The following is a 27,308-nucleotide window of genomic DNA, read 5'->3' as shown; positions in this document are numbered from 1 at the left end:
GGACATTAACTTCATGCAGGCTTGCCAAGTTGGAGTTAAAAAAAGTTATAGCCATGTAGTGCCATGCAAATGCAGCTGTTGGGCTTTTGAATGGAGGGCAGCCTGTATACTCCCAAGGCTGCCAGTTTGGAGGCTAGAATAGGCAGTTTATGCACATATGGCTTTGTCCTCATGTGTACTACAGCTGAACAGAATTTCTTCCAGGTCTCCAAGTAGAGAGGAAGAGAGGATCTCCTGAAACCTCTATGAGAGCAGACAAGTGTGTCTTATTCCCTTTCCAAACTGGATTGTATTTGTCTTTCTCTCCCCACTGCTGCAGCTGGAGGGCTAGTTCAGCAGATATTCTGAAGGCCTTATTCCAGGCCTGTAGAAATTGCTCTGCTACAGGAAGGGAGAGCAGTGCAGACAGAGGATACTCCCAGAGATGGCATAGTCTCTGGAGTGTCCCTCTCTGAGTCCTGATGGAGGAAGCAACCCTGTTCAAAGTCCTCCTCTGCTATGGGATTTTGCAGCCCTATCCAATAGGGAACCTTGAACAGTGGGATATGAGAGCAGCAAAGGAGGATCAGCCTCTGTGGATCTTGGTGCTATGCTCTTCAGACACCAGAGGAGCTAGAAAGATGTAGAAAGCCTTGACTTGATGTTCTGTTTGTATCTTTATGTACTGGGAATCAAGTTGGCATCACAGGCCTATAAGATCGGATTGTGTTGGATCCCTCATGAAACATCTTTCCCAGTGGTGTCCAGAAAAAGAAGCAGACTGCAGGCAGGTGGCCTCATGTTTTACAGATGAGGGTCATGTATGGTCTTGTGTGTTTGTAGTCATATATCCACCAGAAATATGTTACAGTTGCATGTACATTGGCGCAAATTTGCTTGGAAGTCATGTGGATATTCCCAGGCCTTGTCTGGCACAAGTAGGACTGTGAATTAGCTCCGGTCCAGAATCTGCACTGAGGCCATCCCTCATGCAGCTGTCTCTGGAGATAGATGGAGATCATCATACCTGTTCATTCCATATGTGTAGGCATGTCCTTCACTTCTTTGATCTCAAAGTCCTTGGGTGCTCTCTCTCACGTGTTCCAGCTGGGTACCTGCTGGACCAAAGAAAACACAGGCACTGGGAATGGTTATAGTGTCACTGATTCTCTCTGTAACTAGTTTGTGGTTTGGTTGTTTTTTTTTTTTAAGAGTGGGTTGATGAATATTGAGAAGGTGAAATTATGGGGAGAGGTAGAAAGTGTTGTATGTGAGCTTTCCTTCAAAAGAATATTTTAAAGGTAATTGAATAGCTCCTCAGTTGTGCTCAGCAGTGCTTGGTGTGAGGTGCAGATGCAGGGACTGGGGGTTTGTTTGGTTTGTGCTCATCACTGTGTCTGTGTAACAGGTTAGCTGTTTGTGTTTGGAGTGCCTAATTCATCACTTGTTTTCTTCATTCTTGGGCCTGGAGTCTTCCTGGCCAGGGTGGCTGGTAAGCCTGCTTGGCATCCTTGGAAGAAAATATTGTTATTTGCCTTTTGCAACCTTAATTAAACTGGTCCTTAGGCTGGAAGGTCAGATTGGTCTACAGTTCAGGCAGCAAAGCTGACAGTGGCTGTAGAAACACTGTTAAACAACTGTGATGTTGTTCAGGCTTTGAACTTTAGGGAGCAAAAGTGTTGCTTAAAACACAAACACAGCAAAACATCCAAGCTGCTAATTGTCAGTAACAATGCAGCTAAAAATTAGTGTTGGCAGGAGCTGCTTTTGCTATCTTCAGGTTTTTCACACTGCTTAAAAGTTCCCCTAGAGTCCTTATATCTGAAATGAGAATCTGCCACTCCAGTAGAAACTTAAATTTTCTTTTTTTGGATATGCTGTGTCTGTAATCAGCAAGGTCCTTAGATGACTGTGCTAGTTTACTAATACCTTTTGTCTTTTTCTCTCCTTATGGCTGAACTTAAAGGTCACCACTGGTAAAAAGTGCTGTATCTGCTTCTGAATTGTCAGGTCATGTAGTGCAGCAGCATACAGCTTTTTTTTTTTTTTGCCAGAGAGAAAGGGGCTTATTCTACTGGAGCTCTCTTAAGCCACCTGTGAGGTTTGTTTTGTCAAGCCTCTGATCTCTGTGAACTGCAGTATTTACTGGCCCATCATTAGAATGGCAATGAGTAATTGAAAAGCTCAGCATTATCTGTCCTCAGTTTCTGTAAAGGCAGGTGATTTTATTCAATAGTAAGGCCTAGATGTCCTCCAAAATGGAACAGAGCAAGTGTAAACCTGGGTTTTTGGAACAAGTCAGCCATGTTTCTTCTCTCACTACTTCTAGACCATTGGTCTGTATCTCCTTCAAATTGGAAGCTGTACTAATCCTTCAGAGCACTACAGCGGGAGCGGTGACAGGATGGTTCAGGTGACTTCTTTATTGTATGTCCCATTTGTGTTTTATTATTGCAAAGATGTAAGACTTAGTCTGTGCTTTGGTCCCCCCGCCTTTGTTTTGGAGTCATCTTTACACTGTCCTGTAGGCCATGCGCCACCCACTGAGCAAATACTTGCACCCTCAAGAAAAGGGAGATCTATCTGGCTGAGGACAAATGGCACTTAATGGGAAGATATGTTGCATGAGCTGTTGGCACTCTCTGAGTGAAGTATGATGATAACAGCTTCATCTTGTGATGTTGTTTTAACTTTTTATCCTTCTTTACAGTTTCCTGGGTATTCAGCTTCTGTTTTGTTTACCCCAATGAGGGAAAAGACTTCAGCTTCAATCGCTGCTGCTGCCTCTGTTGTTTTGGTGAAATGTGATGTGTAACTTACTTTTTCTGTAAATCCCCAGACAGCACAAAGGCCAGTGGAAAAAGAGTTGTAGGAGATGTGGCATACAGTACAGCAAAGGAAAGAGCTTCCTATATCACCCCAGTTCCTGGTGGCGTTGGGCCTATGACTGTGGCCATGTTAATGCAGGTACGTGGGCAGACTGAGGCTGCTGGTCATCTCCTCTACATTTGCCTTTGGGGTATGTTCTGCTGACCGTCAGCATGCTACCAAAGCAACTGGTGCTTCCTTCTTGCTCTTACAGAGATCTAGTTAGGACTTCCAACTTCTAGTCTAAACAATTTGGATTCAGTTAACTGAGGAAGATGATGGACCTTAAGGAACTGTTAGGACAGAGGTTTTTTGGTTGGGTTTTGGGGGTGTTGGTTTGTTTGGTTTTTTTGAGTGTGCTCTCTCAAAACGGTGAGAAACGGGCTTGTCTTACAGTGCTTTGCTGTAATTCTAAAACTATCTGTAGGGTGATTGGGTAAAAAGGAGGAGAGTAACAGTATAAGCCAGCTCCCTCTGTTTCCTGCTTTGCTTAAGAAATCCTGCTGGCGCAGAATACCTCCAAAAATACAGCATGCTGGAAGATAGATAGGTAGATGGATAGGGTGGTTTTTTTTTTTTCTTTTAAGAGAACTACGAGCAGAGTCTCATTTTGGATTGTTAGCAAATGCTTTAGTCAAAGCAGTTTGTGTTAATCCCCAACTGAGACAGATGGGAAGGGAAAACCTTTCTGAGTCTCTTTGTTAACCAGCATGGTTCATACAGTGGTGGTTGCTATAATGCTTTCTCGTTCTCATTTTAGAGCACAGTAGAGAGCGCACAGCGTTTTCTGGAGAAGTTCCAGCCTGGAAAATGGAACATCCAATATAACCAGCTTATCCTAAAGACGCCTGTTCCAAGGTAATGATTTCAAATGAAGCCTCTGGCAGCATTCATGCAGTATAGTATTCACTTCTGTTCCTAATCTTTGCGTAATACGGGGCATCCATGTACGTAGACTGTAGCTGGCATTGAAGTTTGGAGAGAAGTAGAGAGAAAGCACTGTGAGGCCTTCCTAAGGGAGCAGAGCTAACCTACAGTGGTGCTGTGACATATGTTGAAGTGTAGGCTTCAGTCATCCTGATACTATTAAGGCATAAACATGGACTTCCACAGGTTCTTTAGGCCAGCTAGATAGTTGCTGATTCAGCAAATAGTGAGACACTTGTATTTTGGAAAATTTTAAGTGACGTGGCAAAAACCTAGCATATTGAAGTAGGAGTTGTTGGTGTCAAGTCCCCAAGGAGCAGTTGAAAATACACAAAATATCATAAGGGTGCATAACACATTGCCTACAAAAAGGCATTCTTGGGGTAGGAGGAGCAGGGGAACAGTTGGTGCAGGTTTTTTTGTTGGTTTTTTTTTTAAAAAAAAACAGCAGCTCTGAGGATGTGTCTATTCTAATGTAGCCAATATTGGTGGGATTGATTCAGTTAACTAGGAGGGGTTAAAGCTTCCCTTTTTAAAATATAGATTAGATGTTTGTAGTTTATGCCATCCAGAAGTGGGGAATTTGTGAGAAGTCTTTGGCTTATAAATTGATCTTGCTCTCTTTCTTTAAGTGATATTGAAATATCGCAGTCTTGCATACTCAAGCCCATTGATCAAGTTGCAAAAGAAGTTGGCCTGCTCCCTGATGAGGTGGAGCTCTACGGCCAAACTAAAGCCAAGGTTCATCTGTCAGCTCTGAAACGGCTGAAGAACCAGCCAGATGGCAAATACATTGTTGTTACTGGGTAGGTACTTCTTTAACTGAGGTATCACTTACATGATGTCAAGGTGAAAAAAAATTTTATTAGCATGGCTTGTCGTTGTCTTGTCTTTTGGTAAGGTGGCTGCATGGGGTGCTCTGGGTTTTAGTAAATTACACTGAAGATCTAGTGGTTTGGGAAATAGATTTATCTCTTGTGGCAAATAGTGGGAATGTAGTTTAACATTTCTCTCTAGGAGATGAATTGCTGCAGTCTGCAGGTCAGGGTTATGAAGGGCAGACTGGACTGTAGTCAAAGTTCTAGTCTAGTAGCTTGCCTTCCACAGTAACTAGCAAGTTGTTTCAGATGAAGTTTTTTGGCAATTATGTGCTGATTTGCCGATCTCATTCCAGTTTCAAACTGATGAAGATTAGGTGAAGTCTGACCCAATCCAGAATTTGAATTGATACTAACTGCAATCACTGGGTGACTGTTTTATCCCTGTATTTTGAATCTCACCCACTAGAAGGGTTTAATTTGTGTCTATTCTGCTTTTTCACTGAAGGATAACTCCTACTCCCCTGGGAGAGGGGAAGAGCACCACCACTGTTGGTCTTGTTCAAGCCTTAGGAGCCCACCTTCACCAGAATGTCTTTGCCTGTGTTCGGCAGCCTTCTCAGGGGCCAACCTTTGGTATAAAAGGTATGAGCTGTTCTGTTGGTTGCAGTTGGACTAAATGGGGAAAGATGGCATTCAGAGGTTTTATTCTGCTGCATTGTAGTTTTACATAATTCCCAGTTACAATTGCATTTCTTTTAAGAAAGAAAAACCTTGGGTAAGTTTTTCAGTGTTGTCTTCAAGTGCTGTGCTGGGATTTAAACTAAGCTGCTCAACAGTAGCTGCCTTCTTAAAGCCATTAAGCAAACACATGTAATACTACTCTGGGCTAGAGAGACCTTTATTTGCATGATTTGATTATTGTCTCTCTGTAGGTGGAGCTGCAGGTGGTGGCTATTGTCAAGTTATCCCCATGGAAGAGGTAATTCTTTATACAAAGCCTCATTGCACATGTGGTTCACAGACCTTGGAAGAGATACTGCAGTCAGATAACTTAGAAAATCTTTTTTATTTATAGCCCAATGTAGCATTCCTAAGAACTGGATGCTTGATTTCAGCAAAGCTTTTTTTTGGTTGGTTGGTTGGGTTTTTTTTGTTTAAGTCTTTGGTTGTTTCAGAAGGGTGCCTGCATGGTCAGGGAACTTCATAGAACTGGGAATTCCCAGTTCCTCTGTTCCCTCTCCTTCTCTGCCTTGAATTGCTGTATACCTTTGAGCAAAGTACATCCTGTGCCTCTTTTTCCCAGCACTGAAATAAAGATGATAATGACTTAATATATTTTGGAAGCATATTAAGTAGCTCTGTCAGCAGCAGTGGTCACCAGCTCTTTCTGTGAGCTATTTTGGTATACTTGTGTTTTAGATCACTACCATGAAGCGGGAAAAGGGAAGTTGGGAATCAGTAATGCCAAGACCTCAGCCTGTGGGGGACTGGCACTGCAGCATATTTCTGACGTGACTTGGCAACAAGTAAAATCCCGTGTCTGGGGGCAGGGAATTGAAATGCACGTGTAGCACGTGCTCTCGTGCTTCTCTCAACTCTCAAAGTAATTGCCTGTAGAATTCTACCTTTGTCTTGTGCACTATAGATTGACACAGGGCAATTTTAGGAAGAAAAGCAGAAATGATCAAAAGGGCTGTTTGTTCCAATTGATGCAGCAAGTCCGTAAAAAATAAAAATGTTAGGGAGGCAGAATATTGATTTAGTCAGGTGCCAAGAACACGTGTGAATGACAGATGTGACAGGAAAAATAATCTCCTCCTCTTTGGGAGCATTAATAAGAGGAGCCAAATACTTGACTGTGTGCAGCAGTGGGAAACAGCCCCACTCTTGGAACCAAACTGGCTGAAAGGACATTCTTTAAGTATGACCCATATGGTATAAATACGCATAGTTTTGTGGGGGTGTTTTAATTGATGCGTGTCTTGTAAAATTGAAGTATGTGGAGTCACTAGTTACAGTAATGACCTTGATACATCATTTGATATTTCTGCATGTAGCTTTCATCCTAGGAAAAGATAGCAAGTGAAAAACTTTTGAGCTCATACTGCAGGACCAAGGTAGTAATAATTGCTTCTTGTCACATGTGTGTAGAATAAGACAACAATTAGCATTTACTAATGAGGATTTATAATCAGTGTGTGACTAGCTGCATTCTGCCTTTAGCTGTCTTTTTTAAGATCACAGTAGCAAGGCTTCAATGAAATGGTACTGTAAGGTCTTCTGTCATATCACCTTTTCTAATGTCCCCTTTTCATCTTCCTCCTTTGTGGCTCTGGTGCAGAGGAAAAGGATTGTTTAAACCACACCTCTTACTCCCCTGCCATAATGCAAGTTTTTCACGTAAGCTATGTATCCCAAGCCATTTGTCAGTATAGCTACAATGCAGCCAGATAACTCATGCAGACAAACCCACTCAAACTATCTTTTAATGAGATAGAACCAAGAAAACTACTAGCAGTGTCACTGTGTAGTACATGGTCTACAAGTTCTGCCTACGATAACGTGTGTTTGAGTGGTTAGCTTATGCAGAGCTCTGTGCAACCACAGCTCTACTGCTAGCACTGCACAAGGTTGCTAGTTTCAATTTAGCTCGGATACCTTTGTGGGAGCAGCAGCAGCTTTAGCTAATGGATGTGTGAAACCTATTGTGCAAATAATGAGAGTGGGTCAGAAGGAGGGTGAAGGAGGAGCAATGCAGGTGTGCTATACCATGGTCTTCTCAGGTGTCAAGGAGCCTGTGAGAACTCTTCTCATGGGGAAAAAAAAACCTTTTTATTTGGAAGCTTCGTTCTGGAAGTTTGTAAAATGACATAAATGTGGGGGAGGCATTTTTCTGTTTTAGAGAAATTCTTTCCTCTCTTCCACATACTGCACTGAGCAATCTCTCCCCCTCCACCCTCACCCACTTTAACATTGCTATTAATACTTTTCTTTCCATCTGTCTACGATGAATTGAAATAAATGAAAATTGCAGCAGGATGAGGTAACTGATATGTTTTATCTCCTCTAGTTTAACCTTCACCTCACTGGTGACATCCATGCTATCACTGCAGCCAACAACCTGGTCGCTGCTGCTATCGACACACGTATATTCCATGAGCTAACTCAGACTGACCAGGTACGATCCTTTCTTATGATGTATTTGGCCAAGTTGTTTTAGGTGTGCCAGCAGTGCTAATTAACTACCTGTTTCATTCTGCAAGGCTCTCTACGACCGTTTGGTGCCTTCTGTCAATGGTGTTAGGAAGTTCTCGGGCATTCAGATCCGAAGATTACAGGTAAGTTCACTGGTTTTGCATTGGTTTCTGGTTCTGTTGCATTTACTCATCCTTTACGTAGGCAGAGCTAAGTTACAGAAACCCTCCTGTTGTCCTCTAGGTCATTCTGCTGGCATTTAATTTTTACATAAGGTGTGCAGAAGTATGGTAGCCCTTCCTACAGCACAGAAAACAGTGAGATGCAGCCCCAAGGGGAAGAGTCATTGATGTAACTCTTTATCATATGCTGTATGAGTAATGCAGTGGGAAGAGGCAAAGGGGTTAGTGCCCTTTATTAATAGTGTCAATTTAGTGTCTGCAAGGCACTTTAAGAAAGGACCAGAATCAGCCCCTGTACCTTACACCCGGTTACAGCTAGAGTTGAATAGTTCGTTTGTGACAGCTATATAGATAATGCAGCACAAAGAAAGGCAATTTATAAAGTTCAGCAAAAAGAGAACATAGAGAATTTTTTGTCCTATCCAGATTAAGAAAGCAGGGAAAAACAGAAAAAAATACCTGTCCCCTACATTGCCCACTCCTCCTCTCCCCAAAAAAGAATTCCCACTTAGATGAGTAGCCCTGTCATTGAGTGGCAATCCCTGGGCAGACTACAGGCTCCTCTGATCCTCAGAAATTAATGTGGGCCAGCATGTGTCCCTGACTTCTGCAAAAATGAGGATTAACAGCGGAATAGTTTTGCACTGGGCTTGAACCTTCTGGCTAGAAGGACAGTCTGGGGCCTGCTAAGTTCATTCAAAGTACAGTCCTGTTTGTACAGTGTTCACGCTGGATCAGTTGCCCATTTGGAAGTCAGGAGCAGTAGTCAGACTACTTAGGAAGCTAAAACTCTGATTTATTAATTGGCTATAATTTCTCAACCATTAGAGACTGTGTGGTTTGCTTCCACTGCTGAGCAAAGAAGGTATGTCATACTGCTTGGTGTTCCTGATGGACTGCTGAGGGAACTCTACCCTAACCACTCTTCTGGTTATTAAATGTTGAGATGTGAATGGGATGCTAATATTCCAGAAAGATGATATCTTTTTTTGTTGTTGTTTATTTCTCTTTCTAAACGATGTGCTTGAAGAGGAAGAGAACAGACTTTCTTCTTCCTTGCTGTTCTTCAGGAGAAAAATACAACTTAGCTGTCTAGTTAATTAAAAAAAGCTTGCTCGTTCATAAATCAACTCAATCGTTTTGCTCATTCCTAAGCTTGCAGTTGTATCAGGCTTCTTGAGATAATTCTTCTCTCAATTAAGCAACTTGGCAAACTGCCCATCCTCTCAGTATGTTCAAGATCAGCTTTCTGGGATGCTGACAGCCTTGTGACTGAAATGTTTAATTCCTCCTTTGTGCTGCTTAACCAGCATGCTGAAAGCAGTGTCTTTAAGTACGCATGCCTGTGTGCAGTGACCCTAGGCAAACTAATGAGAAATGGATGTAAGCATGTGAGGCTAATGATTAGAACAAGGTGCGTAAGGAACTGCAGAGCGCTCTCTCTTACTCTTTCTGTAGATGCCTTGCACAAAGCTTGGTGACAACCTGCTCTAATGAGCCCTATTGTCTGCCTTGCCCTCTACTAGCTGGTCAGCAGCAAGCTCTGCTTCCAGATATGCACTGATATCGATCATCTTACATTGTTGTGGGGTCTAGGAGAAGGGGCACCAAAAAGGCATCCCCTGCTTATTTTTGAATGTGCAGATGCTGCTGCTGAAGGCTCATTGCTCTCTAGTGAAAGGTTCATTTCTGTGAATCTGCTCGTTATACCTTTTTTTTCTTTTATTGTCCTTTCCTCCCATAGAAATTGGGCATTAACAAAACTGATCCTATGGCTTTGACAAAGGAAGAAGTAAGCTTATTTGTGAGATTGGACATTGACCCAGGCACCATAACATGGCAAAGAGGTACAAGAGCTATTAAATGAAAGAATTATTAAGAAACAAAATGTGTGTCAAAAGAGAGGTTTGCAAGCGCAGCAGGAACTGTTTCCTGGGAAAATGGGAAAGAGGGCAGGACTGGCCTCTCCTGAGTGTTTGGTGGGATAGATGCCTGCAGCTGGGATCCTTTTCCTAAAGGGTCTGACACAGGGGCTTGAATCTGCTCTGAATTCACAAAGATTAAGACTTCACTAATTGGTGGAGGTTTGTGTTTCTGGATTTGTCAGTCACTGAGAGAGTTGAGTGGGAACTGTAGCCAACAGCCTTTTTACCTGACTGAGAAAGCTCCACGAGCAGCGAGAGGGTTCTGCTCTGGGATTAAACTCCATTTTAATCTGCCCACTTGCTCTCTTGGGGACTGACAGCAAATAAAGGCCAGATTTTAAAAATATTTTTAAAGATACCTGAAGGTAAGATCAATCTCTGGTCTGGCAGATTTAATATTTCACTAGCAAAAGAAATTTAAAATACGGACTTTTTTTTTCTGATTTAGACCCCAAGAATATTGCTTTTTCTTCTTTTTATTAAAATACACTGTGAAATGTATTCTCCAAAATTTGCTTGATAACCTGTAAGGGGCTAAAGTAGTCTGCCACATGGGAAGTATTTTATTAAATACTTGGGATTTTTCAAGTGGATAGTAAGAAACAGCAAATTTAAGGCAGTATTTGATAGTTTGTGTTTCCAAGGTAATTTGAGTTAATGGGGCTGTGTGAAACTATTCTCACGAAATAGTAGAATCTGACCATTTTATCACTTAGCTTATAAAATGATCATGTTATTTCTTTTTTGGCTGTCATAATTTCCTGATTTCACATTGACTAATGATCGTGAAAAAGCAAATGGAATAATACTAGCAGCTCTGCTTTTTAGAGAGGCTTTGGACTTGTGGTTAATGCACACAAAGGGAGGTAGACTTCCTCTGGATGCAGTACAGGGTCTGCATGTGACTCTGGTTATCTTAACTTTGTTGCAGTTCAGTTTTGGGGAAGAATCATGTTGAGTAGCACTTGCCATTCTTTAGGAGAGGATGGTATCTCAAACTGCCATCCTCCCTTCATAGGTGATCTAGTTGAGTGTTTGTAATAGGGCATAGATGTGACTTATGACTTGCAATGTGATTTTTCATCTTTCTTTCTGCGTTCCTTGCAGTACTGGATACAAATGACAGGTTCCTTAGGAAAATCACTATTGGACAGTCTCCAACAGAAAAAGGCTTCTCACGAACGGTAATTGTTCCCTTTTCTTGCATGTTTTAAAAAGTGCTTTGAAGCACGTGGTCCTAAAGCAAGTTCCTGTAATGCCAGATGTTTCCATCTTTTACCAGTACCTTGTTAAAGAGAAAGCAAAAAGTCCCTTCAACCAAGCAGTTAAATATGCTACCAGTGCAGTGCTTAGTTTTGTTGTCTGTTCCCTCCTTTCCTGTTCTCTCCTGAATGTTGGGTTCCCAAACTGGGATGACTGTGGCATAATAACAGTTGTACACAACTGCCCTCTGTAAATACAATGCATGGCAATGGCTAATGTTCACCACTGGACATGCTTTGGGTGGAATGTATCTGGCCAAAATTAGACATGGTATCTGAGCTTGTTGTCTGGATTCATTATATAATCAATAGAGTAAAATAGGCAATCTGGGCTGTGACTCCTCGCATCCCTTAAGTAACTGTCAAATTAATTGTTCAAATGAATTGTGCTCAGAAAAGCCTCTTTCTGTTAACTGGAAATGTCCCTAGGGTGCTTAGCTTCAATGGAGGTGTCAGTGTTATGTTTGATGAATTCTACCCTTCATTTCCTATAGAATCTGATTTTTTTTTTTTCATTTACTGTACTGTTTAGTGATAGTCAGATGAGTTAGTAAGCTCAGTCTTCAAAAATATAATTTGTTAGCATTAAGCGTTCTTACATGAATCACTAATGTATGTGCCAGGAGAGAGTCATGTAATAGCAATGGAATAAGTAGGTTTTACTTATTTTTGCAGAAAAAAATCCAGTTTAAAATGGTCAAATTAAATGAAGTATGTTCTGAGAGTAATGCTTTGAATTTCTTTTATATTTGTACGTCTGGGTTTTTTTGGGTTTGGGTTTGTTTTTTTTATGATGGTGATGATTGGCTTTGTTTCAAGAATTTAGCAGAGGTAAGGATTGCTGCTAGGGAATCTTGATGAGTTCACATTCTTTATTCATCTCTTGCAGGCTCAGTTTGACATCACAGTCAGCAGTGAAATCATGGCAGTTTTAGCACTGTCGGATGGGTTGGATGATATGAAAAAGCGACTGGGCAGAATGGTGGTAGCTTCCAGCAGGAGAGGAGAACCAGTTACAACAGATGACCTTGTAAGAGAGTCATTCAGTTCTCAAATGCTTTTTCCTAGTACTTCCAGAAGTCCATGGATTGAAAAGCATAGAGACATTTCTGTACAGAAAATCCCTTAGCATATGCAAGATCAAAGACAAAAATCTTAGCCCTGGGAGTTAACAAAGGTTTTTTTACTTCAGTGTGGCTAGCACCTTACCTAGAGAGTGTGTGTGTGCATGTGATCTGGGCAGGGACAAACGGTCCTCTGCAATGTGCTATGTGTCAAGTTGAAGCTAGCAGCATAGGAATTAATGGGGAAATACATGGTGGCTTCTAGATAAAAAGCATATTTATGAATCGGAAGAACTCAAAATGCATCCTGCTGGCCATCTTGTTTCTCAGGTTCCCTGGAGTGAGGAAGACATTGAGCAGGAGAAAAGGCTCATGCAAATTTAATTACAGATGATGAAATACCTTATTCTGGGAGACTGTGAATGCTATAAAAGCCAAACCCTTTGCAAATTTTGCAAGGTCTCCGTAAGGCAGCCTTTGATGAGGGACACAAATCCTTTATTTCCACTGTGTGAAATACTGTATGTAGTAGCACTGGTGCTGTCTTATTACCAGTACATAAAGCAGTCCTAACCAGCAGTTGCAAGCTGCAACACTGTCTTGCAGCTGTCATACAATAATTATTAGTACAGTTCTTGGCATGTTTGTGGAGTGTGTCAACTAGCACTCTCCCCAGTGGTGCTTCAGCGTGGTTTCAGGGGAATAGCCTGTGTCCCAGACACTTCTTCCAATAAATGTTTTGAAGATGGCAACCCTGTTTGGATAAGGGAAGGGGAATTGAGCCCTGTATGTGAACTGTGCCCTGCCACTTGGCCTCAAGACAGAGAACAGGCTCAGGGCTTTTGTACTAGTCAATAGAGACATGATACTGGTGCTTACTGCTGTCCTGTATAGTAGGTATTTCACAGCCTGCTTTGCAAAAGACAAGAGTATTACAAATTTGCATGATGTGGTGTTAATGAGGTTTGTCTTGCATTTTCTGAATGAACATTTCCAATGGGACAGAAGAATCCACAGGGTGGGTATCCTGACCTCTGTTTCCAATAAGGTGGGACACAGGACTAAGGCTTACCCAGCTCTTGCTATCTTGCTGTGGGTTTTTTTGTTTTCTTGTGTTTGGGGGGTTTGTTTGTTTGTTTTGCTTCCTTCCAGGATAAGCCTAAGAAACAGTAGATTAGCAACATGGCCTGACTCTGGCCTTGTAGGAAAAGGGCTAGGCTGGGAACTGTTTAACTGTAAATGTCCTTATGAGAGACATTTGTTGGAAATGAGGGAGGGCATGTGCCAAAGTTCTGTAGGCAGCTTTGAGATCTTAGTTCCTACTGCTAGCATGCTGCCAGTTTAACCTTAAGTACCTGGGTTAAACCCTGTTCTGGAAAACAGGAGTCTCTCCTGCTGCCCATCAGCAGTGGAGGCAGATGGTGTTTGGATAGGGAATTGCTTTGAGTTTTATGTAGAGTCCAGATGATAGAAGTCTTTTGTCTCAAGATTTTTTTTTAATTTTTTTTTTTACTTTTAAATCTAATTATATTTAACTTTGTCCATTGTAGCTGTGGAATGGAGGATGGTTATCAGACCTGTCCAACAGGTTCTCTTGAATGTTATATGTTTGCACTGATGGCAGCCATTGGCTTGCATGTTAGGACTGTTAACGTACTCCTTATGCTGGCAGAAACAGTGATTGCAGAGACCAGACTGGCACGATAGGATGTCTGAGTCCTTCTGCTGTGATACAACCAATGTTGCGAGTGTGCTACCAGGAAGTGCAAAGAAACTGGGAATAAATGCAGAATCAAAAACTGACTACAGGTTTTTAGAGATGGGATGTATTGAAGTGCCACTGAGTGACACAGGTCTGAAATGTCGCCATGGAAATCTCGCTCTGTAGTTTTCATTATTCTGGAGATGACTGAAGTTTAAAGCTTATCCATTAAATGTTAAATAAGCTTTCATGTGGCAAGATTGAAACAAGGCAGTGAATGTCTTTTAAAAAAAAATCTTTCATATAATTAAGTGCTGCAATCCAATTAAAATTAAAGGGGAAGAAAAAGAAATCATGGTTCAAGGTTTTCATAACTTCATAACTGTGAACATTTGGCTCAATACCCATGATGGCAATTCTAGTTACTTTTGCAAGTGCTGGGTGACAGTCGGTTCAGTTTCTTCTGAACTGTATTAGTCACAAGGATGACCAAACCCTCATTTTCTCTCCCAAAGCAGATGTGGATGAAATCACAAGCTTTTACTTTGCAGGAAGCTGAATTGCAGCAGGATGTACTGCTGCACCTCAGAGGAAACATGGGCTCCAGTGTTTGCCTTTCATGATGTCAGCCTGGTCTTTCTCATGAGCACAGAGGTTCACTTTAAAAGTTATTTCTGCACAAGAGACTCAGGCAGGATGTAGCAGCATTTTAGGACATTTAAAGGCCAGTATGTAGAGCCTAGTTGCTGAAATGAGGAAGGAAAAAAGTCTAAGACAAATCTATCTGCAAAACCTAAGCACATTGCTTTGTGCCACTGAATGGGCTACAGTAAGCCATACGTACCTAAGGGTTGCCTCTCGCTGCTATTGTTTACTAACCTTGCTATAGCATTGAAGCAGCAATTGTTCTTTATGCTTTCACTACAAAGTGATGGCCAAGCGTGGTCATGACCAAGAGGTTGCCCCCAGCAGAAATCACAGATCCTCTTACAAGAATGTAGAGGTCATTATTCTGCCTTGCCCTGAGTAGAATTGGTTATATCTAGAGCAACTGCTGGTTCTGGTCCTTAAAGCTCACCAGGATAAAAGCAGAGCCTTGACACTGCATAGGAACTGTCTCAAAGTCTCAGTACACCTGGAAACTGATTGCCCTTTTTTTCCTTTAGGGTGTGACTGGTGCTCTGGCTGTCTTGATGAAAGATGCTGTTAAACCAAACCTCATGCAGACACTAGAGGTGAGCACAGATGATTTGCTATATGTGCATTTTCAGAGCCAAGAAGCAACCAGTTTAGTTCATTCATCAAAATCAGCGTGGGCTTACTCAGCTTAGAGTTAGAGGTTTATTGTGGTTTCCTACCTAAGGTTCAGCTACGGGAGAAGGCTAGCTTCTTTCTAGGTCTGCCATTGACATGTGGGATGACCCGGAGGAAATGCATGAAACTTTGCTGTGTCTCTGTTCTGTTGTCTTTAATGCCAGGAGGTGTTTTGGGAATCTAAATGTTGTGGATGCAGGAGAACAGCAAAGAGTTGCTGGAATTTAGCCATCCTTTTCCTAAGCGGATTAATATCTCCACTTGTGCAGATTATTATAATCCTGTTTGCCCTGTAGTCCTTATGACTGATAACAAATGTTTGATGAGAAGGCTTTAAGATCTGTCTTCTAAAAGCATTTTTCTTCACCTTCAGGTACCATAGTACTTAGTTCCTGAAATGCTGCAGGTTTGCTGAATTGTACCCTCTGATTTTCTTTCTGTCTCTCTCCCACAACCCCCCTTTTCTAGGGAACACCGGTGTTTGTTCATGCTGGACCTTTTGCCAATATTGCACATGGGAATTCTTCAGTGTTGGCAGACAAAATAGCACTGAAGCTTGTGGGTGAAGAGGGTTTTGTTGGTAAGTGTGTGGAGCGTGTTTTTTGTTTGCTTTTTGGTTTTTTGTTTGCAGGGAGGGATCTGCCTGGTTGTTTGTTTGTTTTTTTTTTACTGTGACTGTCTTTGGAGTTTTTTTGTCTTGGAAGAAGCTTCTGATATATATAATCAGAGCATGATTTCTCTACCCAGCAACCTCTCACAAGCTTCTTTTCTTTTAATTCCTACTCTAGTTACAGAAGCAGGATTTGGTGCAGACATAGGCATGGAGAAATTCTTTAATATTAAGTGCCGCTATTCTGGTCTCCGGCCTCATGTGGTGGTGTTGGTTGCTACTGTCCGAGCTCTGAAAATGCATGGAGGAGGGCCTGCAGTAAGTACTAGGAAAGGTTTTCTTTAGGCGTGAGGGGCTGTTGCTGTTCTGATCCAGTCACTTAAAGCCCTGTAGGGTTTGATCTACTTGTAATTGTCTTGAGGTTTGCAGTAGTAAAAGGAATCCATATGTCCCTGTTGCTAGTAACCTGCTTCATTGTAGTATGTTACAGGTACATACCTGCTTGTTTTATTGTTCTAATGAAGTGCTTGTATGCTGGGGCACTTGTGATACTGCCACAGTCAGTCATTTGTTGTACTGTGAGTGCATGTGCAGTCTTTTATTCTTCCTTTTATGTTTTTTCTTAGAAAAAACAATCAGCCTGGAGTAGAATGTTGTATCTTGATGCCATTTAATAAGAATGAAGCAAGAATTGCTGTCATGGATAAAAATCTTATGGGGTTCCATGTTTTTCTTCTTTTCCTTTTTTTCCCAGGTCACTGCTGGGGTACCTTTACCAAAGGAGTACATGGAAGAGGTAACCTCCTTTACCTTTTGTGACAATTGACCAACTAACTACAGTCATGACACGATGTTGTCATGCAGTACACGCCTGGATAGCTAGTGTGTCATTTCTTCAGCTGCCAGGGAAATGCTTCCTCACACAAGCTGTAATTTTGGGGGGTGGGGGTGGTTTGGGGTTTGGTTTTTTTTACGATGTTACTTTGGCTTTGCTCTCTGAAGCATTTATTGTACTTGACCTAGTCTTTTCGTTTCTCCTGAGCTCATGCAATTGCCTGTGCACTCAATTTTTCATAGTAATATCTACTCCTTGTCCCCTGACCCTCTCAGTATAGAGTAATTGCTTGGCTGAAATATTGTTTCTGAAAATATTCACAGTGCCTCTCTAATTACTCTCTTCTTAGCAGCAGCAGTTTCTGGTTTTATTTCCCCCCACCATTTGCAAGCAGAGAGGAAGGTGAACCAAAGTCTCAGCTTCTGTCCTTGTGCCTTGAATGGTTGTGTACACTTGGATAATTGGTCTGGCTGTCTTTACATTGCTGCAGCTTTTTCACTTGTGGAGCTTCTGTGTGGATTATTCTTTGCATAGGAAGGAATGAAATGTCTGGATTTCCATGAATAGTCTCTGATGCTGCAAAATGTAAATATGTGTAAACCGAAAGCTGTTGCCACAGACTTCAAACAACTGTCTGGAAATTCACTGCTAATGATATTTAATACATAAAGAGGAATGTGTCAGAGTAAAATGAGGCTTTACTGTGGGGAGTTAATGAGCATGGGCATTAACTTACTAAGAATAACAGAAAAAAAATGATAAAAAGTGATTTCTCTTGCCTTGGCTTGGCAGCTGAAACCAGCGATCATTAGAAGTAGTCATTCCTTTTCTTCCATCAAAGAGCATGCACTTGGTCTGGACTGCTCAGAAAGTAGCACTGGGGATTTGCCTTTGTGGTTTCATTCCCATTTTGACATTTTTATCATTAGCTGTGGACGTAGGGGATTTGGAACAAAAGTTTCACTGCCCCTGATAAAACGTGTTTTCTGCTTGCTGTCTTCTTTACAGAATCTTCAACTGTTGGCAAAAGGCTGTAGCAACCTAAACAAGCAAATCCAAAATGCACGGATGTTTGGTGTCCCAGTAGTAGTGGCTGTCAATGCTTTCAGGTGAGTGAGCTGGGACATGGAAGTGATGCATGGGTATAAAATTGTGTCGCTTTATCTGCTATGTTTAACAGAACCTCTGGTTTTCAGTACTGTCAATGTATTGTTTGCAGCATTTTGCATTGTTGGAAGATGCTGAATAAATAGGGGAGCTCTGCATAGTCATTTCAAATGTATTCCTGAGTTTAAATTAGCTTAGGATTTTATGACTATTATCTTCCATCACTTACACCGTGACTGGCCAGATTACTGAGGACAAAAGGTGCCTGTGATGATGTGAAATCTAAGCTCACAATAGATGGTGAGGTGCCTGTGCTGTCGACGACACTGTGTTCAGTAGTCTGCTGTGTGGAATAATTATGCCCCGCTAAGAAGCATTTCGGGCTCTGCACGTTGTACTGCACAGGAAATAGAATCTGTGTGTCGTCTTTTTATGCAAGCAGAAGTGCTTTGAACTGGTGTGTTAAAGCTGATGCTAGTTGAAGCAGAGTAGCCAGCTAAGGATTCCTCATCTGAAGTAAATGCATATTGGCTGATGTAGAGAAATTATGGTTTTTAGCTTGTTGTGTGCACATGATATAGCACACCTTAGCATCTCTAAATCAGCAATACTAACGCCTTTTTGAGTTTGCTCATGGAAAGAGGATTTGCATTGCCAATACAGGACAGAAACGGCAGAAAGTCTGGAACGCTGCTCTGTCAGTAGTCATGGGTTTCTGCATGTAGTTCCAGAGCTATCTGTTGCTGTCTGTTCCTCTGTGGAGTAGCTTCCTTCACCAAGGTGGAGAAGGCTGTGGTGGATAGCCCCTCAGCAGCTTCCTGATGGCTGGATACTGATTTCTTTGGACAGCTTTTGGATCTTGTCAAGAGAGGAATGGTTAGAACCAACAGATAATTTACTGTGTGCACGCTCTGGTACAAATGTGTGAACTTTTCTCCTTACAGAACAGATACAAAGGCTGAACTGGCCCTTGTAGTACAGCTGGCAAAGGAGGCAGGAGCGTTTGATGCTGTGGAGTGCACTCACTGGGCAGAGGGAGGTAAAGGAGCGGTTGCACTGGCCCAAGCTGTTCAGAGAGCATCGCAGACACCCAGCAACTTCACATTCCTCTATAATGTGGAGGTAAGAACTCACAGTATTACAGAGGTGCTTTGTTTATAAGGTGGAGATTAGCTGGTTTCACTAGCTTAAGTTGACTTAAGTTGACTTGAAGGCTGACTGACAGGCTGCTCTGAGAAACTGAGAAGACATTTTATTTTAGAGCATAACATTTATTCCACCAGTCTCAAAGACCTAGTTAGTCAGTTCTTGTCGTTTTGACTACCCAGTGAAACATTGCTTACTTTTGACACTGAAAGCTGCTGCTGTGCCTCTGCTAGAGATGACAAACAGGTTTCTTCCGTGGCAGCCATGTTCCAGGCTAAGGGGAAGTTTAGTTCTTGAACTTGAGACATGCATTCCTGTCAGAGCATGGACTGGAACAAGCTTGACCAAACCTGTTACCTTACTGCAGAGCTTCTGGGTGCACTGGTTGCTCAGGATGGGAATCTATACACCAGGCTATGGAACGGAATTTGTCCATTTTTAACTTTTTTTTCCTCTACAAGTGAGGCTTATAGAGTCATACTACAGGTTGGGGTGGAAGAGAGCATGTGTGTGTGTTTCTAATGACTTTGTACATTAAGCATATTTGACAATTGATTTGGAGGTAGTGAAGTCACTGTTAGTTCCCAGGTTATGGCCTGAATCCTCCTTTAATAGCAAGCACCTATTCAAGAACCTAATGAGGTGCAGAGCTATGTCGTCATACCTGTTTTAGCTCCTTAACAGATGCCTTCAATTTTTCTTCTTTAACCTGTTTTATTTGTGCTTTTATTTAACCATTAACTTGTATACCCTCAAATTATTTTTGTCTGCTTTTTGACTTAAACTTGAGAGAGAATAAAGATGCATATTTTGCAGTGGGGGTAATTAATATATAAGCACAGCTTATAAGAAATACTGTTGTGTACCTTTTTGTTTCTGACTGTAGTAAACTAGTTTTGCCCTCTTACCACGAGAAACAACTGCAACAAGATAAATGTGTTTTGAAAACCCCCAAATTACTGTATAGCTTTGTTGTACAGCGAATGGGAAAAGCTCTTGTATCTGCAGATGGGCATTGCACGACACGTATGAAGGACTGTGAAGCTGCTGTGATGTTATGGCTCTTTGTAGTTTGGCCACACTGACTTGCCTGTCTTTTTTTTTTTTTTTTTTTTCCCCCCTAGCTCCCTGTTATAGATAAGATCAGGCTTATTGCACAGCAGATCTATGGGGCAAGTGACATTGAGCTACTTCCAGAAGCACAGAAGAAAGTCGCCTTGTACACTAAGCAAGTGAGTGTTCCACGTCACCTGATACCAGTGGTGCTTTTCATTTAAAACGTTCATATTGAACAGTGGTCTTCAAACTGTGTGTGAAGGGAATCGTCACTCAAATCATGTCCTTGTCCAGGACTTGTTAGATGCTGCTATGGCAGAGGAGGAAGAGGAGGTGGTATGGGGGGGGAGAAACTGGCCCTGGCTTCTAGTGGAGAAGACAGAACTCATCTGGCCCAGTAGCACATGTGATAGTGTGTGGGGAGAGAAGGCCAGGAGGATTCAGTGATCTTTCTCTACGGTACTCTCCAATCCTTCAGCAGTTTGGGAATTGGGGAACTACAAGTGGTCACATTGGTGCTAAATAGTCTCTGTTTTTGTTGTTTTGTTTTGTTTTTTTTTTATCTTGTTCCACTGAGTTGTATAATCAGTTTTTGAACCCATATGGATTTTTGCCAGTCACAATTATGTTGGGGAAAGAGTTCCACAGGTGATACAATACTTCTTGTGGAAAACACATGTACTTTTATAAGTTTTGAACCTGACACCTGGTTGTTGAATTAGATGCTTTCTGGTTGTGTTGCTTTTACTCTTCTCAAGCATGACATTCTTGTGAATTTACCTGCTTCTGCATTAATGAAGGTCTGTAAAGAGCTTTGAAGGGAAGAGCAATGTGAGAATTAGCCATTCTTTGTTTGCAGTGTGCTTGAATAATTTTGCTTTTGCAGTCTATTTACTACTGGCATATATAGTTTCTAGCTTTTAATGTTTCTTGTATATTCCTTTACAAGTCCATCAAAATACCATAGGCACGTAATTGCCACTTCCTTACGACCTGCAATTATATTGATCAAACATTTCTAATTAGCTGACCTCAGCTGAACAAGAACTTTAGCTCTGAGCTATTTAAATAAATGCTTTGGGAAGAGAGTAGACAGTAAGTTAGCTATCAAGGTTGTGTATATAACACTTCCATACCTTTAATTTTTTACTCAGTTGGATGTGCTGGGGGCCATGGTGGTTCTTTCTTTAATACTTAGAGGGGGGCAGGGAGAGAGTTTGAGAGACGAGGAATGGGAATGCAGAATGGTCGACAGATCTGACAGGCTGTGTATGAAGCAGTTGATGAGGAATGAAATGTCCTAATAAAATGTCTGATCTGCAGAGAATGGCAGAATAGAGCCATTACATTTGTGTACAGGAAGAGTTACTGATTTTTCACTTATTTCTCTCCCCTTTCTCTTGCTTTTCACGGCCTTTCCCAGGGATTTGGAAACCTGCCAATCTGCATGGCTAAAACTCACTTATCCTTGTCTCATGACCCTGAAAAAAAAGGAGCACCTATGGGTTTTATTCTGCCAATCCGAGACATTCGGGCCAGTGTTGGTGCTGGATTCCTGTATCCACTAGTAGGAACGGTATGTGATTGAGTGAAACCCTCAGCTGTGGGGTGAGGTAAAAAAACTTCATGTGCATTCCAGTAAGCAGTTACAAAAGGTATCTTAAATTAGGAGAGTCTTTGTCATTGACAGTTGGTGTTTTAACAGTCCAGTATATTAGATGCCCTTAAAAGTTTTTTCTCCAGGGTACAGGAAAGCTAAAATAGACCATCTGACCATTTGAATACTTAGCAAGCCCCCCGTGTACTCCTCAGGTCCCCACATCTCTGTCTTCCTGGATTTTGAGGAAAGGGTGAGCTCTGTAGCTAGTCAGTTCTGGGAGTGGCAGTCTGGTAGAGAGTATGGGAGAAATCCTTGGCCCACCTAATTGCCATTGTGACTTTGCGTTCCTGATGAAAGCACTTTGCAGTATTGCAGGTGAAGTCTGTGTACACCTGCAGGCCAGGGTAGAACAAGACAATTCCTCCAAAGCTTACAAGGCAAACAACTTTTGATGAGACACCTCCAAAGTGAAGCTGACCTGTATTATTAATCATTTATCAGTCTCCCCTCCCATTTGGTTCTCATGGTTTTGCTGACCATCTGTTTGCTATTCAGCCTGCATCAGTTCCAACAATTCATTTCACTATGCCCTTGAGTTTTTAGTTTCTGTTCTTTGACAAGATTGGCATAACATCAGCTGAGAGGAGAGAGAGTAGCTACAATGGAAACAGGATCCTGGAATAGCTTTGATATTAATTGCTTGGCAGAAAGAGAGGCTACCTGCAAAATGAGCTAACGTTCAGGTTTGCATCCAAAGAAAGAATGTTGGGGTGAAAGGATCCACTGGAAATCTTACCTGAGGAGTCTCTTCTGAGCAAATGTTAAGTTACGTTAGGTTATTTTAGGGGATGGAGCAGTTGGAGTGAGCAGCTCTGTCTCTCTCTTGGTTTTTGGGCCTGAACCTTTTTCTGAAGTCTTCATGGCAACATGTTTGTTTTAATAAGCTTTCAAAAGCATTAGGGGTGCATTGCTCAGATGATGAAATTTGCTGATTTAAGAGTTGGATCCCTTCTTCCTTCAAATGCTAGATAAAGCCAAATATTGGATATCTTTTAATTCTTAAAAAAAAAAAAAAAAAAAAAGGAAGGAAAGGGTTTCCAGATCACCCAACACAAATAAAATAACCACATCCTGATTAAAGTCTGGCTCATCCATCTTTTTAAAGAGTAATGTGTGTTTTGGGATAAAATGAAAGATAGCATGCTTGTTCCTGTTATTAACGGCAGTTTCTGCGGGCCAAGATTTAATCCAAACAACGATTTATTTTATATTTTTTTATAAGCACTGGAGAAGGAAAAGGTACACAGCATTAATGAGCTACACAAGAGAAAGATATTTTCAGACATCTAAAACTAACATTTTGGCTCTTTTTCTGATGTCTTCAGCTTCTATGAAGTTGGACTCTTTCCCTTCTGCTCCCTTCCCAGATTCCTAATGTTTTCTTGGACATGTAGTAAATCATGGTGTTAATTCTGCCAGAATTAACAGTAAGTCTTCTGGTTAGGGACATGAAGATCACTCTTCTGTGGTGTCTACAAAGCCAGGGAAGGGATGTCCTTCTGAGAAGCAATCCAGGGCATTTTGAATCAGATCGCTATTTTAAACCCATTCAGCAGGAGGTGTCTTAGCCTCAGAATAAATTTTTGGCAGCCACCATTGAACTGTGAGCTGAAAATACAGCAAATATGTAGCTCTATGCAGAAGCTTTTATGAGAGATTTGAGGTGAAATTAATCACCGGTGCATGCGTATTCTTGTTATCTGAAGTTAATCACAAAGGTATGTCACATTTTATTTTTTCTCAGCTTCTGAGTTCTGGGTTTTTCCCTTTCTGGCTCAAAGTTGAAGCAGTTGTACTTTAATGAAATACTTTGAGGTTTTAAAGGAAATATAATTTCAAATATTATCTAGATTTAACTTTGAGCATGAAAGGTAATGAAAGCGAAATAAATCGTTGGGCTCAAATTGGTTGGGTTTCTTTTCTGGTGCTGCTGATGAATTGAAAACAAATTGCTTATTCAGCTCTTTTTTTAGTTCCTAAATGGCATTTTTTTGGAAGTTCCACAAGTGCAATAAATAATACATTCTTAGTTGGTATTGGTTTTATTTGAAATCTTGCAAGGGGAGTGATGATATCCATGTGGTCTAATTCTTCACATAAATAGTGGGAATTGCCCTGTGTTCTTTTTCAGCACATGTGGTATTGAAGGGGTGGAGGATAATGGAGGAAAAATTCATTTCTTCAGCTCTGAAAATAACTGAGGGCATTAAGCATTGTGGACATTTGTACAGAAAATTAGTAGTCTGGTTGGAAATTATCCTGTACTGCATAGAAATTCAGAGTTTAAGCATACTGCCTTTAAGTAACAGATAGCCGAGTAGGCACTGTGGGTTGCCCTATGGATAGGAAAGGAGGAAAATTGACCATTCCTTTCAAAACAGAAAGTGCAAGAAACAGTGAAGTCAGGCCCATCTTCAGCAATATGACACCTCCTACTCTATTGAATGTCACTGTCTCAGCTCCTGCTGTGGCCCTCTGAATCTGTAGGTGGAGATCTGCAAAGCTCTATGATTCTTCAGTGATACAGAAATAAATAGGAAGTTTCTTGCTCTGCTTGACCAGAGACTGGCAGTGACTATGGTGAGAACAGGAAAACCCCTCCAGGCACTTTGGATCTCTTGATACCTTAGCTCTTTGAGAGCAAAATATTCATACAACTAAACACAAAGACAAGGAATGACGGTCTTCTCTCTAGCCCCTGTATTCTCCATAGCCCCCCTGTTGTCTGTCTGGGAAAGCAGCAGCTCTGACAAAAAGCTAGTGCAGTCCCAGATTCACTACAAAGAGTAGACTTGGAAGTGATTTTTACCTCTGCGTAAGCCATGCAAGACCTGCAGTGATATGTTACATATGGGACTGGTGTTAGCACTTGCAAACGGCTTAGGAAAATGGAGTGGGACTCCAAAAGCTTCCCAAACAGTTTTGAGAACTGCAGAAAACACCTAACCAATACAGCTTTGCCTCCTTGCTGCTTAGCTTATTATCAAAAGGAAGATTGGGAGGTAGTTTGATTAGTGTGCAAAATACTTGCTCAGGGAGAAAATACCAGGTTGCCAAAGAGATCTTTAGTCTAATGGAGACAGGCATAACAATACTGATCGTGAAAGCTGAGGCTGAGTGATGCAGATAGAAAATGAGACCTTGAATTTTTTATTAAAGGGGTGAATGACCACTGGCACAAACTACCAAGCATGGTCACGAGTTGCCCACCTTTGTAAAGCATCCATGTTATCCTACACATGCTGCTGGGCTAAATGCTGAGTTAGGAAAGGGGAAATCCTGTTGTCTGCATTAGTAAATCAGGCCAACTGTAGTCCCTGCTGGCCTTGCATTCTGCGGCTCTGAAGCTGGGTACTCGGCAGTGGGACGACCGGAGAGGACTGGCCTGAGGCAGGTGTAGTGCTGGCAGCTGTTTTGCTAGCTTCAGTTCTGCCACTGCACAGCCCTTCTGACTTGAATGCCTCAGAAATATTCCAGTCAGGAGAACTGACCTCTTCATCTCTATTGAAGCTTTATCTCAGTTAAAAAAAAAAAATATTGAACTCTCTTCTCAACAATAATTATTCCTAATTATTTAACACTTCTAGTTCTAGACTCTTAAAGAATTGTAATCAGCTGAGACTTTAGAGTTGGCAAAGTTCTATTAAAACATGTATCCTCATTTTAATAACCAGGAAACTGCCACAAGTAATTATTGTCTCACCACAGCAAAGTCCATGAACACTCCTCTAACAGTTAACTGGTCAGCTGGATATCTAAGTACTTTGCCAAATCTTGGGCTCAGTCACTGGCAGAGGTAGAAGCCAAACTAAATCCTCATTGTGAAAAACAAAAAACCTAGACCTGTCTACTGAGACAGGAGTTCCTGGTTCTCACAGTATGCTTCAAAACGGTATCTGACTGTCATCCAACTAGTGTGTATGTGTGCAAGGAGCTGCATCGGCTGTTGCCATCATAGTCTTCAGCAGTGATTTAGTATTCTATCTTCTGCACAAAACTATGCTGCTTCCACTTTAACGTTTTATCTTTTGTTGTCCAGATGACCACTATGCCAGGACTTCCTACAAGACCCTGTTTCTATGATATAGACTTGGACCCAGTGTCAGGAGAAGTAAATGGGCTCTTTTGAAAGGAATTATTAACCAAAGGTAGGTGCCTTCTTGAAGGCTTTCAGTATTTGGGCTTTTTCTCATCTTGAGATAATGGAGTTAAGCCAATCTCATATTATGCCATATGTTTCCAAATGACATTTGATTATAATTCAGCCTGAAAGTTGCCTGCAGTACTACATAATAGTAATTAAATTTATTTTTCTTTTTAGCTCCCAGAAGAACACCTGATGAGTCATGTAAACGGAACTATGGCCTGGTTTTTTTTTAAGTCAAAACAAGATATGACTGAGAATATAGTGCAAGAAGTGACTGGAAGAAGGAGTGCTAAAGAATCAACCACTTTTAATCTGTAATAATTTTTAAACTGCTGTGTTCTAAGCTAGTTGACACTAAGCGTCTAAAGCATATTTCCTCTACAAACCTCCTACTTCGTAACTGTAGCTGAAGCAGAATGCAGTGGGTTTAGTGACCTCTTTTAATTCAGTGATGTGATTTTAATAATTAAAAATCCTAAAGCTGGAGCTGTTTGAAACAGTCTTGGGACTTAATTGTCTTAACCATAGGGTTTTTGTAGCATATATTATCTTTGAAAGTCTTGTACACTACTTATTCCTATTTGCCATACTGAATTCTGTATTCCACTTCTCGCACTATGGGAGAAACCGCTGTGCTCTGAAACTGCATCAATGTAATTTAAAAGAGGGAGCAAGGAGGAAACTCCTTTGCTTCTCATCTCTCTCCAGAAGTGCTTACCCTGGCTTCTGCTGTGAATTTTTCCTGCAGGCACCTGAGCCACGTCAAATTTCCCTTTTAGAAAGCCTAGCTGTGACTACCGTACTCTACTGTTCATGGAAACTGAACTTCTGGATATCAGATCTGTAGGGACTGGATCTTTGGCCCATATCTGTGGCTTCTACCAAATGTGTCTTTTGAACTGTTTTATGCTCAACAATAAGTACAGTTACACTGTTGACGAGCCTCGTTTCCTAAGGTAGCTAACTGGTGAACAGAGACAACGCGAGTAGTGATGAAGTCACTTGTAGCAGGTTTTGTCAGCAGGCTAAAAATCACTTTGTAACATAGAAGTATTGTTGCTGCCAATTTTTTAACTAATACAAGTAAAACTGGTAAATACTTAAGTGCTTTTTGGATTTTAATGTATGCACTGAGATTACTGAAGTAGAACTTATTTCTGTGATTAACTGTACACAGCAGCAGTCCTTGTATTGACAAGTAGGAGTGATTATTGCAGTAATAAGTTGCCTGCAATGCACCACTGTGTGTGTGCGCGTTTAATCTTGTTTTCTTTCCTAGATGATGTGTGTCATCTATAGAAAATAAACTACCTGAATTATTCCATGAGTGAGAGATACTTGCAGTTGACTGCAAAAGATCTGAACTAAGACTTGCAAGGCCCATCTGCTTGCATCAGAACTGAATCTAAAAACATTCCAATTTTGGTGAGAACTGGGAGAATCGGGATGTAGGTGTGCACCAATGTAAGGGCTCATCTGTAGTACACAGATACTGTGTATATATATGG

General features: G+C 41.3%; 1 protein-coding gene across 1 annotated transcript in view; it reads left to right on the top strand.

Moving 5' to 3' along the window:
- MTHFD1 (methylenetetrahydrofolate dehydrogenase (NADP+ dependent) 1, methenyltetrahydrofolate cyclohydrolase, formyltetrahydrofolate synthetase) overlaps positions 1 to 26,348 on the top strand; it is a 41,350-nt gene extending 15,002 nt beyond the window's left edge. The window contains exons 9-28 of the mRNA XM_010584143.1: positions 2,819 to 2,946; positions 3,608 to 3,705; positions 4,407 to 4,580; positions 5,101 to 5,237; positions 5,528 to 5,574; positions 7,666 to 7,773; positions 7,859 to 7,933; positions 9,717 to 9,819; positions 11,005 to 11,081; positions 12,049 to 12,189; positions 15,092 to 15,160; positions 15,708 to 15,819; positions 16,028 to 16,167; positions 16,604 to 16,645; positions 17,693 to 17,793; positions 18,736 to 18,913; positions 20,062 to 20,169; positions 21,417 to 21,569; positions 25,693 to 25,801; positions 25,975 to 26,348. Coding sequence (XP_010582445.1) covers positions 2,819 to 2,946; positions 3,608 to 3,705; positions 4,407 to 4,580; positions 5,101 to 5,237; positions 5,528 to 5,574; positions 7,666 to 7,773; positions 7,859 to 7,933; positions 9,717 to 9,819; positions 11,005 to 11,081; positions 12,049 to 12,189; positions 15,092 to 15,160; positions 15,708 to 15,819; positions 16,028 to 16,167; positions 16,604 to 16,645; positions 17,693 to 17,793; positions 18,736 to 18,913; positions 20,062 to 20,169; positions 21,417 to 21,569; positions 25,693 to 25,782 — 2,081 coding nt within the window. The 3' untranslated portion in view covers positions 25,783 to 25,801; positions 25,975 to 26,348. The remainder of the gene's footprint in view (positions 1 to 2,818; positions 2,947 to 3,607; positions 3,706 to 4,406; positions 4,581 to 5,100; positions 5,238 to 5,527; positions 5,575 to 7,665; positions 7,774 to 7,858; positions 7,934 to 9,716; positions 9,820 to 11,004; positions 11,082 to 12,048; positions 12,190 to 15,091; positions 15,161 to 15,707; positions 15,820 to 16,027; positions 16,168 to 16,603; positions 16,646 to 17,692; positions 17,794 to 18,735; positions 18,914 to 20,061; positions 20,170 to 21,416; positions 21,570 to 25,692; positions 25,802 to 25,974) is intronic.
- The last annotated feature ends 960 nt before the right edge of the window (positions 26,349 to 27,308 follow it).

Source organism: Haliaeetus leucocephalus, unplaced genomic scaffold (assembly GCF_000737465.1).
Source record: "Haliaeetus leucocephalus isolate CR32 unplaced genomic scaffold, Haliaeetus_leucocephalus-4.0 Scaffold944, whole genome shotgun sequence".
Classification (NCBI taxonomy): Eukaryota; Metazoa; Chordata; class Aves; order Accipitriformes; family Accipitridae; genus Haliaeetus; species Haliaeetus leucocephalus.
The sequence above is the reverse complement of the archived record's forward strand: the minus strand, read 5'-3'. Positions and strand labels throughout refer to the sequence as shown.